The 19669-nt window shown below is 47.9% G+C and overlaps 1 protein-coding gene across 1 annotated transcript in view; it reads left to right on the top strand.

Annotated features, from left to right (window-relative positions):
- The window catches only part of ptchd1 (patched domain containing 1), a 24196-nt gene extending 12550 nt beyond the window's left edge, over positions 1-11646 (top strand). Inside the window, exon 4 of the mRNA XM_076291203.1 lies at positions 9962-11646. Coding sequence (XP_076147318.1) covers positions 9962-11646 — 1685 coding nt within the window. The remainder of the gene's footprint in view (positions 1-9961) is intronic.
- The last annotated feature ends 8023 nt before the right edge of the window (positions 11647-19669 follow it).

Below are 19669 nucleotides of genomic sequence, written 5' to 3'. Positions count from 1 at the left end.
CCAGCTCAACTCAAGCACACACTTATAATCAACACTCTGGCAGGTGTTCTCTCTTTCCCTCCCTCTCTCTTTCTATTCTCTCTCTCACACACACACACACACACACACACATTGTAATTAATGGCATGTGAGGGAGGGACCACTGTTGTCTGAAATGCTCGATGAAAATAGCAGCATAGAGGAAAGGAGGCAGAAAAGCGAAGAGGAGAGAGAGAGAGAGAGAGAGAGAGCGAGGGAACAGGGAGGAGGAGAGATGGAGGACAGTAAAAGAGAGGGAGGAGGGACATGAATTGAGGAGATGGAGAGATGGTAGAGAAAGTAAGTGCTCTCCAGTGGTCGCAGTTCTAATGGGCCTTAGAGCAGCTTCAATCTGCACCATTAGCATTGGGCTGCCATTGCACAATACTGGCCTCTCCTGTGGTCCCTGAGTGTGTGTGGGGGTGCGAGGGCTAATGGATGTTTACATATTTGTGTTTGTGTGTGTTTGTGGCCATTTTCAAGTGATTTGTGAATGTGTATGTCTGAGAGGGGAAGGGGTCTGGGTTAAGAGCATGTGTGTATGTGTATAAATGGCATATACACTTCGTGGCTACGCTCACACTGATCTTCAAACCCAGTTTGTGACTGAATTTTTGTGAGTCGTACAGCATAAATGGCCACCACATGTAAACTGATCAACTGTTTACAGTGAAGGGGAAGAGTAGCACTAATATGGTTTTGTAATCTAATAGCTTCTGGAACTGGAGAGTGGGGGGTAGGGCTCTCTGGTAAACACACGGGCTCATGATTTAATTACAGTAGAAAACCCCCTGGTAGCGCATCCTGTGGTACTGTAGAACAGAGATATGCCAAGATAGCAAACGCGTTGCAAATGTCCACTAAAAACATTAGCCTTGTCGCTAACACTATCAGGCCATTGGTTAAGAGCTAATTCCATTATAGGAACATTAGCCCCAAGCTAGCATTTGTGATAGTCCTCAAATGACAGCGTTGTGATTGAAATAGATGGCTATTTGTGGCATAATTGACTTGATGGCGTACTTAAGGGGAGACACAGCCTGTTATTTGAGTTTTGTAGGCTCCAGGTGTCTCTGAGATATGGGACATTACTGGTGTTGTTGTCTTCGTTGTTGTTGTCGGCGTTGTTGTTTTTGCTTTCTGTAGCAAGAAATTGCTGTATCAAGGCTATTAGGGGTTCAGCTTTGAGGAAGTGGAACAGTGACCAGATCTCAGATTGTGGACTGCAGCCCAGGCAGCTTGGACTTCCTGCCTGCTTCATTATCCATGTCCGCCCCATCTGTGGAGTTTAGTAGACCAGGGGGGTGTTTCATTACGTGGGCCAGTGACTAACCTGGGTAAATTAGCCCAGAGGAAGTCGTAAAGCTTCTAATAGAGGAGCACTTTGGCTTCATTCTCCCAAAAAATCAAAGCCAGAAAGCTCTTCTTTTAGGAGGATTAGGAGGATTTAGGAGTCAACTTTTGTCACTAAACCGCATACTTGAAATATGCAGACAAACTATAGCCCTTGTTTGGCTGCATTTGACCATAGCTTACCCACAAATCCAAGCGCACATTGCATTTCTTTACATAATGTGAAAAGCTAAACTGTGCAGGTTGTCTTCTGCCATGTCTTCTTATTCTTACGGTTCAAATCATAGACTGTATATATAGAACAATCTATGGTTCAAATAGATACATTTCCTTCAAGTGGTACCAGGTGATTGAAAAACATAATGTTTCAGTGGGATGCAATGTCACACAGGAGGCTCAAAACAGGTGTGGAAGCATCAGTAGTCTCACTCACCACCTGATTTGCCGGCCCCATATGTTGCCTACAAGGCTTGCACTTAAGAGGATCCTTCAACAAGTACTGCATTGGGGCCTGGCACTAGCAGCTAGATGTAATTAGCCTATGTAATTACAGAGGCCCATGTCATAATGGGGATCTATATGCAATCTGTATGCTTACCGCTCTGCCCTCCCTCAGTGGGTGGGGATGTTTCATTGTGCCTAAGAGGGCATTAGTTTGTGTGCATGCATTTGTATGTGTGTGTGTTTGTGCGTGCTTATGTTTATGCGCGTGTGTGTGTGTGTGCGCGCTTGTCGTGTGTGTGTGTGTGTGTGTGTGTGTGTGTGCGCGCTTGTCGTGTGTGTGTGTGTGTGTGTGCGCTTGTCGTGTGTGTGTGTGTGTGTGTGTGTGTGTGTGTGTGTGTGTGTGTGTGCACGCTTGTCGTGTGTGTGTGTGTGTGTGTGTGTGTGTGCGCGCTTGTCGTGTGTGTGTGTTCATTTCCATTCAAACACAATGCAGTTATTTTACCTTAAAATCAAGGCTTCAAACACATTTTGATGCTACAATGACTTATGATATGGAGAATAAAGTCTCAGAGATTGCCACTGGGTGCCTGGAACGCTTGTTATCACACTATATGATGTTGATCAGGTAGGATCAAGACCCATTCAGTCGGTTTTTTATGACCTGGGTATCATCTTTAGACTAAAAATGGCTTTGAATATTTATGCCTAGGGGCATAAATATCAATTCCTTCATGGTGAGGCTTTAAAAAGAGAGATTGCGACTGAGCTGCCGACTGAAGAGTAGCTCTGCTGAATGAAGCTGTCGGGGGTTAGGAGTTCAAACCGCAGTGTAGTGATGTCCTCAGGGGAGCCCTCTCCTCTCCTCACGCACAACGCCTCCATCGCCTGCAGCGTCCCTCTCCTCTCCTCCTCACCATCTCCTCTCTCCTCCTCACCATCTCCTCTCCTCTCCTCCTCTCCTCACCATCTCCTCTCCTCCTCACCTCACCCTCTCCTCTCCTCCTCACCCTCTCCTCTCCTCCTCACCATCTCCTCTCCTCCTCACCCTCTCCTCTCCTCCTCACCTCACCCTCTCCTCTCCTCCTCACCCACTCCTCCTCTCCTCACCCTCTCCTCTCCTCCTCACCATCTCCTCTCCTCCTCACCCTCTCCTCTCCTCCTCACCCTCTCCTCTCCTCCTCACCATCTCCTCTCCTCTCCTCCTCACCTCACCCTCTCCTCTCCTCCTCACCCACTCCTCCTCTCCTCACCCTCTCCTCTCCTCCTCTCCTCACCATCTCCTCTCCTCCTCACCCTCTCCTCCTCTCCTCACCCTCTCCTCTCCTCCTCACCCTCTCCTCTCCTCACCCTCTCCTCTCCTCCTCACCATCTCCTCTCCTCCTCACCCTCTCCTCTCCTCCTCTCCTCACCCTCTCCTCTCCTCCTCACCCTCTCTTCTCCTCCTCACCATCTCCTCTCCTCCTCACCATCTCCTCTCCTCCTCTCCTCACCCTCTCCTCCTCACCCTCTCCTCTCCTCCTCACCCTCTCCTCTCCTCCTCACCTCACCCTCTTCTCCTCACCCTCTCCTCTCCTCCTCACCTTACCCTCTTCTCCTCACCATCTCCTCTCCTCCTCACACTCTTCCTTTCCTCACCCTCTCCTCCTCACCCTTTCCTTCTCACCGTCTCCTCTCCTCTTCCTTTCCTCACCCTCTCCTCTCCTCACCCTCTCCTCCTTCTCTTCTCCTCTCCTCACCCTTTCCTCTCCTCCTCCTCCTCTCCTCTCCTCACTCTCGACGCCTCCGTGGCCCACAGCGCCCCTCTGGATCTCATCCCTCTAGATCCCTCCTCCTCTGTCCATCACAGAGATGTCCATCCCATCCCTCTAGAATCGTGCTGTGTGTTTGTTGTTTGCGTGTTTGTTGTTTGCGTGTTTGTTGTTTGTGTGTTTGTTGTTTGTGTGTTTGTTGTTTGCGTGTTTGTTGTTTGCGTGTTTGTTTACGTGTTTCTTGGTGTATGAGTCATGCCACCTTCACCTTTACTGCTCACTTCCCTTATTGAGAGAGTGAGATCATGAATCACTGCCAGCAGGCAGTCACACGCGCTGCTGGGTCCTGTCGGTCGTCACGCCTCAGGCACTGTTCCCGGGTCAGGGCTACCAAGCCATCTGGCTCCCGGAGTGCCTGGAATAACCCTGTGGAGTCACAGAGCGGGGCTGTATCCAGGTCAGTGACGGGGAGGTGAGGGAGAGGGGCGAGAGAGAAAGAGAGAGAGAGAGAGAGAGAGAGAGGGAGTGTGAGAGAGGAAGAGAGAAAGAGAGGGAGAGAGTGTGTGTAAAAGAGGAAGAGAGAGGGAGTGAGAGAGGAAGAGAGAGAAAGGAAGAGAGAGTGAGAGAGAGGGAGAGAATGAGTGAGAGAGGAAGAGAGAGTGAGTGAAAGAGAGAGAGGAAGAGAGAGGAAGTGAGAGAGAGAGTGAGTGAGAGTGAGAGAGGAAGAGAGAGAGAGGGAAAGAGAGAGAGAGAGTGAGTTAGTGTTAATTTTGTCACCTATTTTTAATTTAGTCTTAGTCTTAGTCTTGTGACGAAATGTCCTTTTTAGTCTTTGTCATTTTTAATCATTCAAATATCATTTTTGTTAGTCAAGTTTTAGTCGACTAAAAGTCTCGTCATTTTAGTCTAGTTTTAGTCAAATGAAAACTAAAGGTATCTTAGTCTTAGTCAGTTTTAGTCAAAACAGTTTAGTCTCTTTTTTTATAACAAATTATTTCTGATTACCATTTGAGTCAAATAGTGTTTCACACATCTCAATTTTCCAACAATATTGTGTGTCCACAGAGCTACTCGTCTGTTATAATTACTCATTCTGATTTTTTGTCAGTCAGTATGTTTACATGCACAGGTAAGTCAAGCTACAATTATAGCTCGGCTGGGATTTGACCATAGACAGTAAAAGATTTGACTGGACCACTGTCATGATATTCGTAGACCAGTGTTTCTCAAAGTGTGGTGGTCCGCAAGCTATCCCAAGTGGTCCGCGAGCAGACGTGGTAAAATATAATATAGATAAGTTGTTTGCAATATTGAACCAACTTGTATGTAACTCCAAACAGTTCTGCAACACTGTCTATGTAAGATATGCCAGTTTAAATCATATGAATCCTCTGATACAATAAGCAAAGTGCAAAGACAATAAGCAAGGTGGTTCAGTGAGTAGGCCTATTGTGTAGACTAATATACTGGTGAAGTAGGTCTAATCTTTCTTTTTTTTTAGCTAGGGTTAGTTAAGTGGTCCCCCAAACAAACTCTCCATCTTATCCATAGCTAACTTGCTAGCGAACTTTCCATATTAGCTTACTTGCTAGCAAACTTTGCATCATCAGTGACATTACATGCTAAACATTTTCGTATGGACATTCTGGGGGATGTTAGTTTGTATGAGAGAAGCTTCAACTTCTGGGTATGTAGCATTGTGTCATAAAGCTAGGTAGTTAGCTTAACTCTGGCAGAAATCTCCGGTGTTCTTGTTCCATGTAGTTTCGTGTTGCAGCCACAGGGTTGCAGCAACAGCACGTAGACTAGCCTACAGGAGCATGAACTCATTCGGAATATTTTGAAAACGTAACAGCTAGATATTCTGTCTTCTCATTTTGTAGACGAAAATGAAGAGAGATTTTATCTTAGTTTTTATTTCATGCAAAACATTTTAGTCTCGTCTTTTTTCGTCAACAATAATGCATCTTAAGATAGTCTTAGTTAGTGTTTCAGGACATTAGTGCCATCTCGTCGTCGTCTCGTCTTAGTCATGAAAAAAAAGGTTGTTGACGAACATATTTCCTCTCGTCTCGTCTGACGAAATTAACACTAGAGTGAGTGACTGAGAGAGAGAGGGGAAGAGAGAGATAGAGAGGAGAAGAGAGAGAGAGAGAGTGAGTGACTGAGAGGGGAAGAGAGAGAGAGTGAGTGACTGATAGAGAGAGGGGAAGAGGTGCCGGTGATGGGGAGCTAGGGGGATACACTGCTGTCATGGCTGACTCATGGGTGCCATGGCAACCCTGGAGGTGAGGGCCATCTGCTGCCTTGAGACGAGAGAGAGAGGGAGAGAGAGAGATAGAGAGGAGGAGAGAGAGATAGAGAGGATGAGAGAGAGTGGGGGAAAGTGTTAGAGAGAGAGGGAGAGAGAGAGATAGAGAGGTTGAGAGAGAGTGGGGGAAAGTGTTAGAGAGAGAGGAGGAGAGAGAGGTAGAGGATGAGAGGGAGGAGGAGAGAGAGAGTGAGTGAGAGTGAATGAGTGTTTTTATGTGACACAGAGAGAGGTGGAGAAGAAGAGAGGGGAGGGAGGGAGGAGGTGTATAGAAGAGTGTGATTGGACGAGAGAGGAGGGAGGAGGTGTATAGGAGAGTGTAATTGGACGAGAGAGGAGGGAGAAGGTGTATAGGAGAGTGTGATTGGAAGAGAGAAGGTGGGCGGGAGGGAGGAGGTGTATAGGAGAGTGTGATTGGAAGAGAGAAGGTGGGCGGGAGGGAGGAGGTGTATAGGAGAGTGTGATTGGAAGAGAGAAGGTGGGCGGGAGGGAGGAGGTGTATAGAAGAGTGTGATTGGAAGAGAGAAGGTGGGCGGGAGGGAGGAGGTGTATAGGAGAGTGTGATTGGACGAGAGAGGAGGGAGGAGGTGTATAGGAGAGTGTGATTGGAAGAGAGAAGGTGGGCGGGAGGGAGGAGGTGTATAGAAGAGTGTGATTGGAAGAGAGAAGGTGGAAGGGAGGGAGGAGGTGTATAGGAGAGTGTGATTGGAAGAGGGGACGGTGAGAAATGGAGCAAAAGGCAGTCACTCAAAGCAATCTGACGCAAATGGAAACTTTCTCTCTCACACACACACACACACACACATACACACATGCACACACACACACTCACACACACAGGTATCTCAGTTTAGCTCACAGGTATTCCTTTGTATGTTTAGTCTTGGGCCAGCTCTTTTCCACCGAGCGATCCAGTTTGCGAGACTTGTTGGCTCCAAGTTTACTTTTCTCTATAAGTAGATTGACCCAGTTAGCAGGGTATCCACCGCCACCGCCGCCGGCGTCACTCAGTCCCACGGCTACGGAGAGGCTCTCAGCCCGCGCACATCAGATCAACTTAACTTGAGTGACTGGCCTGAGTGAGCCAGACGAACCGTTCACAGATAATTCATCACCCCGGGTAGCTTCTAAATATATTTAATTCATTATTTGCCAGCTGCCTAAAGACAGAGGGAAAATACATGCCAGCGCTAAATGACATGACATTGTTTGAGGGCACAGAGAGATTGTTTGGCTTTCCAACGGGGCGAGTTTGACTGACAAGTACAAAAGATTAATAAATGTGTTTGTCTTACTGCATTTATAACCGTGCTGAGGAGGAGCCTGTATTTAGATAACGGTGCACCTACACACTGTGCCTATTAGAGGCACGAGATTAAATTAGCACAGGCTAGAGAGAGTGTGAGAGTGTGAGAAGAGATGAGAGTCTGTGTGTGTGTGAGAGAGAGAGAGAACAATATTTGTTGGGAGGGCTGTTAACCATGACATTCTCCTATCTATACTATCTGAACTGGAAATTTCTGGAAAAGCTCTTGACTGGTTTGAATCTTACCTTAAAGGGCGTTCTTTTAACGTGTCTTGGCAAGGACAGGTATCTAAATCTCATGACCTCACCACAGGTGTGCCTCAGGGATCAGTATTAGGACCCTTGCTTTTCTCTATTTACACCACTTCCTTAGGTGATATCACTATCACTGTTATGCAGACGACACTCAACTTTACCTATCTTTCCCACCTGAGGACTCTAGTGTTTCCCACCGGATTTCTGCATGCCTTAAGGATATTTCAGCCTGGATGAAAGATTGGCACCTTCAGCTTAATCTCTCAAAAACAGAGTTTTTGGTGTTTCCAGCTAAAACAGCTATTCCCCAACAGATTAACATCCACCTTGACTCAACTTCACTGACCCCAACTAGATCGGCACGAAACTTGGGCGTTGTAATTGATGACCGACTTAACTTCTCTGAGCATATAGCTTCTATTGCAAAATCATGTCGGTTTATGCTTTACAACATTAGGAAGATCAGACCTTATCTGACACAAGATTCCACACAACTTCTTGTTCAGACCATGGTCATCTCTAAGCTGGACTATTGTAATTCACTATTAGCTGGCTTACCCGCTTGTGTAACAAGATCATTACAGCTGATTCAGAATGCTGGAGCACGCCTGGTCTTCAATCAGCCAAAGAGGACACATGTAACTCCTCTCCTAGTTACTCTCCATTGGCTCCCTAGTAGCCAGAATTAAATTTAAATCTCTCACTTTGGCCTATAGGACACTAACTGGATCTGCTCCTAGTTATTTTAATTCAATAATCAAGCATTACATCCCCAACCGCCCACTGCGGTCTTCTGGTGAGCGTCTGTTGTGTCGACCAGTCATGAAAACTGGGTCTAATTCTAGACTCTTTTCTTCAGTGGTTCCATGTTGGTGGAATGAACTGCCCAGTGCTCTCCGTTCCTGTAGTAGTTTTGGGTCGTTTAAGAGGGGTCTAAAGACATTCCTATTCAACATATACTTAGTTGTTTAAGCGCTTATGTGTTATGGTTTGTATAATGTTGTTTTATTTTAATTGGGCTGTTAATTAATTTGACATTATTGTTTTTTATTGATATTCTCCGTAATGTAGTCTTAGCATGTCATTGTTTTTATATTATTGATTGAATTGACATTATTGTTTTATTATTGCCTTTCCCCTTTTTTTTTCCATTGCTTTTTATTAGGCTATTGATTGAATTGATATTATTGTGTATTATAACTATTCTCCTTATTATATTTGACCTACATTCTAATCTGTTCCCTGTTCAATTTTAAATATTATTATGTTGTTTTGTATTTATGTGTCGCTTTGGACAAAGGCGTCTGCTAAATCCATAACCATAACCATAACAATTTGACCTGTCGCTAAGCGCCACCCTTAGAACGCTGATGAGCCAATGACAGTTCAGCCTCAGCGGGACTCTGACATCAGCTCAGACAACTCCATAGGAAACAACAGGGAGGAGCCATAAAATGACAAATTAATGGTTTATTAACTAAAAAAACCCAGACGGATGACCATGGTCAAACGTTTTGCATGGGGGACGTGTGATACTGATGGCCGGTAACCCGAGAGGCTAGAAAACGGGGTATATTTCCATCAACAGTAGCCTACAGGACGTCTCTCGCGTTTGCAACAGCTCGACATGATGTAGGCTACTAAGCCAACAACGTGGGCACAGGTGCGACAATAGCAGTAGAATTCCTGACAGTGTCAAAGATTGAGAAAGTGAGTCCTTTTCCTTCCTACATTTCACAGTATTATTTTGCCTAATTAGTATACATCTTATTTTATTTATTTTACCATTATTTTTTATTATTATTATTATTTATTATTATCTGTACAATTATACCACATGTGTAAGCTTTGGCAACACAATGATTTTTTGTCATATAAATAATAAATAAAGCTCATTTGAGAGAGCGAGACAGCAAACGGAAGACTGCTCACGAGAAAGAGACTAAATAGGGGGATAGAGACTAAGAGAGAAAGAGAGAAAGAGACTAAATAGGGGGATAGAGACTAAGAGAGAAAGAGAGAAAGAGACTAAATAGGGGGATAGAGACTAAGAGAGAAAGAGAGAAAGAGACTAAATAGGGGGATAGAGACTAAGAGAGAAAGAGAGAGAAAGAGAGAGAGGAACTTGAGAAGGAGAGGAACCTGATAACAGGAACAGAGAGAAAGAAGACTGGAGATAGATGATAGAATAAAATGGAAGACAGAGAGAGAGAGCGAGCTCCTTTATCAGTGAGGTGAGGAGTAAGGTGGCGGTGATGTAGGGTCTTATTGAATTATTTACGTGAGCCACAGGTGAGGGTGGAAAGCCTGCCAGGATTCTCGCTTTCTTCCACGGCTTTGTCTTATCCCGCCTGGCGCTCATCTCTTTAGCGGAGCGTTTATAAATCAAACAGTCAAAGAGCCCCCCGCTCCCCCCTAACGCTGTCTCATGCTGCCCTGGCTTATTTCTTTGTCTTTTACTCTTTTCTCTCTCTCTCTCTCTCTCTCTCTGTCTTTTCTTCTTCTTCTTCCGTGTGTGTTATCCAGGTCACGGCTTGTTTGGCATCTTTGAGATGCTGTCGTCGTGGCGGCGGACGCGCGAGGACCAGCACGTGAAGGAGCGCGTGGCGGCCGTCTTCTCCGACTGCCTGCTGCCCTTCACGGCGGGCACTGCGCTCCACCTGGTGACCTTCGGCATCGGCGCCAGCCCCTTCACCAACATCGAGGCCGTGCGGCTCTTCTGCCGCAACGCGTGCCTCTCCGTGCTCTTCAACTACCTCTACATCCTCACCTTCTTCGGCTCCAACCTGGTGTTCGCCGGATACCTGGAGAACAACTACCGCCACAGCCTCTTCTGCCGACGCGTGCCAAAGCCCGAGATCCTGCAGCAGAAGCCGGCCTGGTACCGCTTCCTCATGTACACCCAGTACAACGAGGGCCCGGCCTCCGAGCCGGACCTGCAGGCCTACGAGAGCCACCTGCTGGTGGCCTTCATGAAGCGCTACTACTGCGACTGGATCACCAACACGTACGTCAAGCCTTTCGTGGTGCTCTTCTACCTGGTGTACGTGTCGTTCGCGCTCATGGGCTACCTGCAGGTGAGCGAGGGCTCGGACCTGAGCAACATGGTGGCCACGGAGACGGGCACCATCGCGTACATGCGCGCCCAGCAACGCTACTTCAGCAGCTACAGCCCCGTCATCGGCTTCTACATCTACGAGTCCATCGAGTACTGGAACGCCAGCGTCCAGGAGGACCTGCTGGAGTACACGCGGGGCTTCGAGCGCATCTCGTGGTTCGAGAGCTACCTGAAGTACCTGCGCGGGCTCAACGTGAGCTCGAGTCTCCCGCGGGGCGACTTCACAGAGCGCCTGCGCTCGGGCTTCCTGCGGCAGCCGCGCTACGTGCACTTCGCCGACGACATCATCTTCGCGCGCCGCAGCGCCGACGGAACAAGCAGCGACATCGCCGCCGAGGTGGTGGCCTCGCGGATGTTCCTGGTGGCCAAGACGACGGAGAACAAGCGCGAGGAGATGGCCGTGCTGCTGGACACGCTCCGCAAGCTCTCGCTCACCTCGCGCATCAAGTTCATCATCTTCAACCCGTCGTTCGTGTACATGGACCGCTACGCGTCGTCGGTCGGCGCGCCGCTCAAGAACTCCTGCATCGCCGCCCTCTTCCTCCTCTTCTTCTCCACCTTCCTGGCGGCCGACCCGCTGGTCAACGGCTGGCTGGCCGTGACGGTGGCCTCGGTGGAGTTCGGCGTGGTGGGCTTCATGACGCTGTGGCACGTGGAGCTGGACTGCGTCTCCGTGCTCTGCCTCATCTACGGGGTCAACTACGCGGTGGACTCCAGCGCGCCGCTGCTCTCGGCCTTCGTGCTGGGCCGCGAGCGCTCGCGCACGCACTGGGTCAAGCTGGCGCTGGAGCACCACGGCGTGCCGGCCCTGCAGAGCTACCTGTGCTACGCCGCTGCCCTGCTGCCCGTGGCCGCCGTGCCCTCCAACCTGACACGCACGCTCTTCCGCTGCCTCTTCCTGACCGTGCTCATCGTGGCCTTCCACTGCCTGGCCATCCTGCCCGTGCTGCTGACCTTCCTCCCGCCGTCCAAGCGCAAGAAGAAGCGAGACAGGAAGAGGTGTGGCGGCGGCGATTCGGGCGGGCGCGAGGAGGTCGAGTGTGTGGAGATGGAGGACAGCACGCGCGTTGTCGACCAGATCACCACCGTCTGACGCCGCACGCTTGGCCAAAAAAACGCTAACCCGCTAACCCCGTCAACTGTTTGACCGACACAACTGGACAGACAGAGGAACGGAAAGCTGATGCCTTTCCAGTGGAGGTTGAGCCACAAGAGGGCTTGTTTGAGTCTATGAGTACGTCACTAAGTGGGGCAGTGTGTCAAGTCAAGCCTGTGGCCCAGAGGGCTCGGCCTTTTATAAAAGTGTTCCAATCCCAACTGCTGTTTTCCAGTGAGGTTCCGTTGCTGTGTCATAGCCCCTTTCTCTAGGCCTCTCTCTCTCTCTGCGTGGAAGTTAGGCCCGGTTGTCATGGAGACGATCCTCTGTAGGCGACAGCACAGCGCAGCGTAGCAGAAGACCCATCCCTGCATCCCTCTGCGCTCCTGGACCAGTGGAGGCCGATTATCCAACAGCTGCAGATAATGAGAGCTCTGTGACTGGCGTGCACTAATGTAGGAGAGAGAGACGGAGCGCCAGGGGGTCTTCAAACGTCTTTCTTTCCATGCACATGTAGTATGCACATGTAGTATGCACATGTAGTATGCACTTGTAGTATGCACATGTAGTATGCACATGTAGTATGCACTTGTAGTATGCACTTGTAGTATGCACATGTAGTATGCACATGTAGTATGCACTTGTAGTATGCACATGTAGTATGCACTTGCTAGACGTAGAGCAATGTTACTGTGATGACCACAGTGAGTTGTGGTGTTGGAGGAGTCAGCCAGTCAGACTCCTGCTCCCTGTCAGACGCTTGTCTCCCTCTCTCTCCTCCTCTCTCTCTTCCTCTCTCTCCTCCTCTCTCTCTATCTCTCTCTGCCTCTCTCTCCCTCTCTCTCCTCCTCTCTCTCTCTTCCTCTCTCTCCTCCTCTCTTTCTATCTCTCTCCTCCTCTCAATTTCTTCTTCCTCTCTCCTCTCTCTTCTCCTCCTCTTTATCTCTCCCCCTCTCTCCATCTCTCTCCTCCTCTCTCTCCATCTCTCTCCTCATTCTCTCTCCATCTCTTTCCTCTACCTCTCTCTCCTCCTCTCTCCTCCTCTCTCTCCTCCTCTCTCTCTATCTCTCTCCTCCTCTCTATTTCTCTCTTCCTCTCCTCCTCTTCTCTTTATCTCTCCCCCTCTCTCCATCTCTCTCCTCCTCTCCTCCTTCTCTCTCCATCTCTCTCCTCCTTCTCTCCATCTCTTTCCTCTACCTCTCTCCTCCTCTCTCCTCCTCCTCTCTCTATCTCTCTCCTCTACCACTCTCTCCTTCTCTCTCCTCCTCTCTCTCCATCTCTCTCCTCTACCTCTCTCTCCTCTTCTCTCTCCTCTCTCCTCCTCTCTCTCCATCTCTCTCCTCTCTCTCCTCCTCTCTTTCTATCTCTTTCCTCCTCTCTATTCCCTCTCTCCTTTTCTCCTCTGAGTCGGCTGTCTTTGCTTTTCCCCTTCATGTTAGCTTGCTGTTTTCTTTTAAGACTGAATATGACAGGGAGAATGAATGTGTGTGTTAGAAACAAAGTGTGAGAGAGTGAAAGAGAGACACAGAGAGAGGGAGGGTGTGTGTGTGTGTGTGTGAAAAGAGGGTGCTGCCTCGTGGAATCGTGAGTTCAGGGCGCAGTGCGGTGCATCCATGGTAACACACATACACTAGAAATAGTGCCAGTCGCAGTTTTTTTTGTATTTTTTTGCTATGCGGAGTATTTCTAATGCCCAGCCTCTTGACCAATCCTAGCGCTGTGAGTGACAGGCGGCGGCGCTGTGCGGTGTCCATCTGATCTGGTTTTGTTTTCCTCTCCGGCTGCAGGAGAGCCCAGCCATGTGAAGAGTGGAGAAGAGAGGAGAGGAGGAGGAGAGAGAGAGAAAGGGGGAGAAGAGAGGAGGGGAGGAGGAGGAGAGAGGAGAGGAGGGGAGGAAGAAAAAGACAGAAAAGAGAGTGCAGCAGTGAAGAGGAAAGAAAGAGAAAAGAAAAGATCAGAGAAAGAGAGAGAGAAAAAAGACAATGAGCAGGACAAGACAAGAGCGCTGAGGGCTTAGAGGGAGGATGTTAAGACCCACACACACACACACACACACACACACACACACGCGCACACACACACACACACACACACACACACACACACACGCACACACGTGCACACACACACACACACGCACGCACGCACGCACGCACGCACACACGCACGCACGCACACACACACACACTTGGGGAAAGAAGATGTGGGGAGAGGTGGCCCACGTGGCTGCAGAGTCAGTACCACATATGAACCCAAGTGTCCATTAGAACCTGACCCGCGTTAGAACCTGACCTGGGTTAGAACCTGACCTGCGTTAGAACATGACCTGCGTTAGAACCTGACCCGCTTTAGAACCTGACCCGCGTTATAACCTGACCTGGGTTAAAACCTGACCCACATTAGAACCTGACCTGGGTTAGAACCTGACCCGCTTTAGAACCTGACCTGGGTTAGAACTTGACCCGCATTAGAACCTGGCCTGGGTTAGAACCTGACCCGCTTTAGAACCTGACCTGGGTTAGAACTTGACCCGCTTTAGAACCTGACCTGGGTTAGAACTAGACCCGCATTAGAACCTGACCTGGGTTAGAACTTGACCCGCTTTAGAACCTAACCTGGGTTAGAACCTGACCTGCGGTCATTACCCATTCCACCCCACCTCTCTCTTAACCTGACCCTAGCCAGATGAATGTCGTTCCGATTAGCTCCGCCTAGCTCCACTCACATCCATCTGGGACCTCTTCCATTGAGAGTGATTTCTGCAACCGATTTTATGGTACAGCCAATCAGGACGCAGGGCGGGAGTTTCATAGATGTGACGTAGTGGAGAAGCGACCGTGAGACTGTTATCAGCGTCACGGGTTGGCTTCGATGTGAGTGGTTAAAGTAGCACGTCAATAGATGACGGACAAGTGGCTTATTCAATCATATGCAAGCATTTTTTGATTAGGCCCAGCCTTCTGAAACACCATTCCAATGGATCGGTTCCAGATGGATGAGTGGAGCTAGGCGGAGCGAAATTCATCTGGCGAGGGTCAGGTTACCTCTCTCTCCCTCTCCTACCTGCTTCCTGTCACTTCTCACTGTCCTATCTAAAATAAAGACAAAAAGACCAAAACATATTTTCCAAAAGAGAGAGAGGAGGATGAGGAAGCGTTGCCCTGCTGCTCTTCCACATTGGCCCTGGACAGGTCAACCCTCTTTATTGCATTATCTCTCTCTCTCTCTCTCTCTCTCTCTCTCTTCTGTCTCGTGAGGACAATTGCACCTCTCTTTCTCTATTTCTCGCTGTTTACACACGCACAATCTGGAAAAGCAAAACAGGGGGAGCAGGGAGAAACACCAACAGCAGAAATGCATAAATACACAGATGGTGGTCTGCCAGTGCTAGACTCAGTTCCAGGCCAATTATGTCACACACACACACACACACACACACACACACACACACACACACACACACACACACAGCAAACACACTCAAACACATTTGGCTTAACAGCTATCTATCTCCATCGAAGACCCATATGATAGGTCGATTTTCTGCAAAGTCAGCAAGTGCGCTCAAGGTATCCATGGTGATACACTGAAACACCATGGTGATGGGTCCTTCTGGGACTTGGGGATGCAACATCTCGCCTCAGAATACCAGCTGCTACGCTCATTTCTCTCTCCCTCTCTCTCCATCTCTCTCTCTTCCACTCTCTCTCTCCATCCCCTCTCACAGTGTCTCCCTTTCTCATCTCTTTCTCTGCCCCCCCTCTTTCTCATCCCTCTCTCTCTCCACCCCTCTCTCTCTCTCTCTCTCCCTCTCTCAGTGTCTATTTCTCTCTCCTCTGCACCACTTGCAAGGCTCTCAACACTGCATACAAATTGCTTTCCCATAATTCCCCAGGACTCCAAGGCTTCAAGTGTCCACAACACGGCACGTGCCTGGGGCTGTGTCTAGCCAACTGACCGCGCTCTTATTCTGGCATTTTCCGGGAGATAAGAACAAACAAGGGACAAGACAAGCCACTGATCAGGACAACAGAGACATGGAGAAGCAGACAGCACGTTGTGTCCGAAGGCACCTACTGTGGGCTGAAGTATTACTCTGGACATATCACATTTTAACCTGAATGTACAATTTCATGTTTTACACGCATCAGAGCATCGTCACGCTGCACCTCTGTAGACTGTGCGACCCGTCCAGTCTAAAGTATCGGCCATCCCTGGAGGCTGAGCTTTAAAGCTTTGACCCTTTAAAGATTGTCACGGACCTCTGTCGTGCGCTCTGGTATTGATTCTCATTTTATAAACGAGCCTGAGCATCCCCCTCAGCCTCTGAAAAGCTGCCACAAAATACAATTTGTCTGCCACCACCTGCCTCGCGCTGTTAGCCACCAATTTGCTGAGCCCATTGTCACTTCGACTAATACCTGTGCATTCTCTCAAACACACACACACACACACACACACACACACACATGGAACCTCACATATCATCTGCTGAGTACAGATCCCCTTAATGATGTCAGCAAAAGCATACACACACAAACACGCACACACATACCTGGACACACATACACACACACAAACACACACATATACCTGGGCACACATACACAATACACGTATTATTACAGACATTAAAAAAATAATGTTATACAACAGAAAGATTGTCTAGTTTTGCAATTGATTTCACTTTTTTTCAGAACAATAAAAATATGTGAACAGCTCTCCATGCGCCCCTAGCTTTATTACTTTCTGCCACATTTCTCACTTGGGTAAAAGGGATTTCTTAGCAATGCTCACTCTGTCATCATGTTAGCGTTTGATTATGAACTACTAGCCACAAAAGTCCTTGCTAATAATAATAATAATAATAGCATGGTTGCTTACATAGCTTCACAGTGCCATCTTGTGGTTGCCCTGTGTAGTGCAGAAGATATTGTTTACACTGAAACTGCTTGTGGCCTGCTGCAGCATAGTCTGATAGGACTCAAGAGAGCAACTTGAATACTCTAATATAAGGTGAACAGATACTAAAAAGAGATAGCTACATTTATTGCAACATGTCCAAATGAAATGGATTAGCAAAAAGTCAACACACTTCTTCAGTAGGTTGGTCTAATTGTATTCCCCCACCATGTCAAATCCAGCACCCTACAGAGTGTGTTTGGTATAGCCCCTTATCATTACAGTCAGAATGGAAGGGGTCGTTATGGAAACAGAACGCTAATATGCATGTGGAAGTTGAAAGAGGGATGCTCGAATGTGTGGGTGGGTGTCTGCTAGAAAGGACAAAAGGAACCTTTCAACCATAGTGGAGAACAGTATAGTGGTTAAACAGATATCCCTATGGGTGGAGGAAGTTATATATCTAGTAAAGGTAAAACACTAGCGCAACACCTTCAGCCTTAGGATGGTATCATCAGAAAGCTATACAACTAATAGTACCTGTAACCCCATTCCAGCCTGTTTGACTGGGCCTCTATGCACAGAAATCCCCTCATACATCAATGATTGTGTTACACGACACATGTTATTGTCCGTGTGTGCTTTTGAACAAGAGACTGTTACCAGAGGGAAGTGAGCCAGTGGCCTGGTGCAGGTGGGGAACATGGACTTGTTCTTCAAATCCCCATGAGAATGAGAATGTGCTGTATACATAATCTTAGAGGAGACAAAAAGAGAATGACAGAGAGTTTGTCAGAGAGGAGAGTAGGGCCTAGTGTTGCGTGGGAAGGAACAGACAAATCTAGTGTATCTAGCATGTTTGTTTTACAGGTTTTTTGCAAGTGCACGATATGGGCTTACAGTATGATCCTGCATGACTGCTCATCAGCAGTGTGCAAAGGGCTGAACGGTTCCTTGACCAGAAAGGTAAAAGCATGATCAGAGCTCAGCGTAGCGGAACATCCCTCACAGACAGAACAGCGGAACCTGTTTCACACATTCTGAAAATCTGGTTCTCCAGGTATTTGACAAATTAAGAGAGAAAGAAAGAGAGAGAGAGATAAGTTAAAGAAGCCCTATGCAACAATTTTAGCAAAAATGACCTTAATTATGCAGGTTGAGAGTCGTTCTGATGGTTCTACAACACTTTTTGGGTCGTTTGGTGGGTGCTTCGTCTCCCCCTAGTGATTCTTCGCGGAAAAACCGAATATGCAACTTTCTGGTCCCGGACCGAAGAAATCCGGATGTGACTCGGCGGAAGGCCTCGAAAATGTAGTCAGATTGTAGTTTCTAAGAAGACTGCAAAACGGACTCCGACTTGGCTTTGTTGCTGCTGAAATTGTAAGTAGCCTACCCTTGGGTGAACTTCGTTTTTGTAATGTGGTTTGATAGTCTCTTGAACAATGTGTTTGCTCGACCGTTTTATTGTGAGCCCTGTATGTGTTTGGTTATTCCTTCGCTGTTTCTGGGTTTTCGCCTGATTTGGGCTCACATTTTTCACGACATAGCTCCCCCTGCAGCTTCGGTAGCAAGTGACTGCTACGCTAAACCCCCACTAGCTAGCGAGCTAGCCATCAAGAAACCAAGCTAGACTTGCATAGGGCTTCTTTAAATCTAGTCCGCTTACTCTGGGGTGGCCCTTGACAGATCCATTCAGGACCACCATATAATAGTATACTGTGGGTGGCAGTCTATCTTTTGAATGGCCTTTAAATGTAGAGAAATGCTAGATAAACTGTTCAACAATAAACACTGTGTATTAAAGATGAAAACTCAGCTTCGGGTTCTGGTCATCTGAATATGTACAGTATTTATCTAATATGAGCACACAAAAATAAAATGATGTATGGTTGCAGGACAGAAGCAACATGTGCCACAAAACCTATGTCAGATTACAGGCCACACAGTGTGTTCTCCACAGCTTTTGCATAAAGGACAAAATGGGCGCATAATTTGTCCCTTTGCACTGGAAACGGTTTCCTGGTGCACGAGAAACAGTCAGAGAGGAGTGCTTGTGATCACTGAATAAACAAATGTCAACACGAACCTCACATCCTCATGAAAGCAGTTTACACAGACAGACAGGTCAAGACAGTTTCTTAAAATGTGTATTGTTTCATACGGGCATGTGCCCATACGTATGGGCAGCCGCACAAGGCTCATCTTGCGGCACGAGTGGTCGCAAAAAAGAAAAACTATTTTTAGCTTCCATTCTAATCAGTTTTCTATCGCTCGTTTGCACGACATGTCAATCATATTTCACCATGTGAGGAGTGGGCGCCCTATGTAGTTTGCAGGCGCCTGTACTTGGCTTGCTGGTGAGAGGGTCTTACCTGTACACATTAGTTGAGGGAAGGGGCAGCCGGGGGATTCACCTCGGGAAGCGCGATATCACACAATTAGCACAATTAGTAGGCTAAAGTCAGTCACATTATGAATCGACTCCAAAAAAGCACATTTCATTCGTAACATTGTATTCAGGGCTATAGTTTCACATAATCTACATGTTATTTTAACCTGCGTTGTGTTGAACCTGCGCGATTCAGTCCTGCACACGCCCGGACTCGAACCCGCGAACAACAGCACCTCGGATCGGGAGGCGGGCGCGCTAAGAATTGAGCCAATAGCCTAGGCTACTGGCTCGCATGCCAGCAGCACTCTTGAGGCGTTGTGGAGTGAGGTTTACCAACGTTCCACAAGCACAGCTAAGCTAGCTTAGCCTGGCGTATCGCTCTAGAATCTTTGGTGGAGACTGCTGGTCCGCGGAGTCGTGGAGTGAAATTAGGCCCGGTGCTTCGTCTGATAATTTGCTGCGCAGTTGATCAAGATACCGCGGACCGAAAACAAACATTTATGCTATCGATGTCATTAAACATGGAGCCATACAATAAAGTGGTGGTATGAGCGTTCATTCAATGCAGGCGTCTGCGCGAGAGAAACTGAAACTAATCGATAACGTTGGTATCAAAGCAACGCTTCAACCTGTTGGATGCTATTTAAGGGCCATTATACAGAAACGCACACTTTTCTGTCCCCTGACTTTAGAGGACTATAACATTTTAAAAACATATTACTGTTG

This window comes from Alosa pseudoharengus, unplaced genomic scaffold (assembly GCF_046254945.1).
Source record: "Alosa pseudoharengus isolate Yale_2024_CS ecotype anadromous, Long Island Sound unplaced genomic scaffold, YU_APseudo_1.1 YU_APseudo_1.1_scf_18, whole genome shotgun sequence".
NCBI lineage: Eukaryota > Metazoa > Chordata > Actinopteri > Clupeiformes > Clupeidae > Alosa > Alosa pseudoharengus.
The sequence above is the reverse complement of the archived record's forward strand: the minus strand, read 5'-3'. Positions and strand labels throughout refer to the sequence as shown.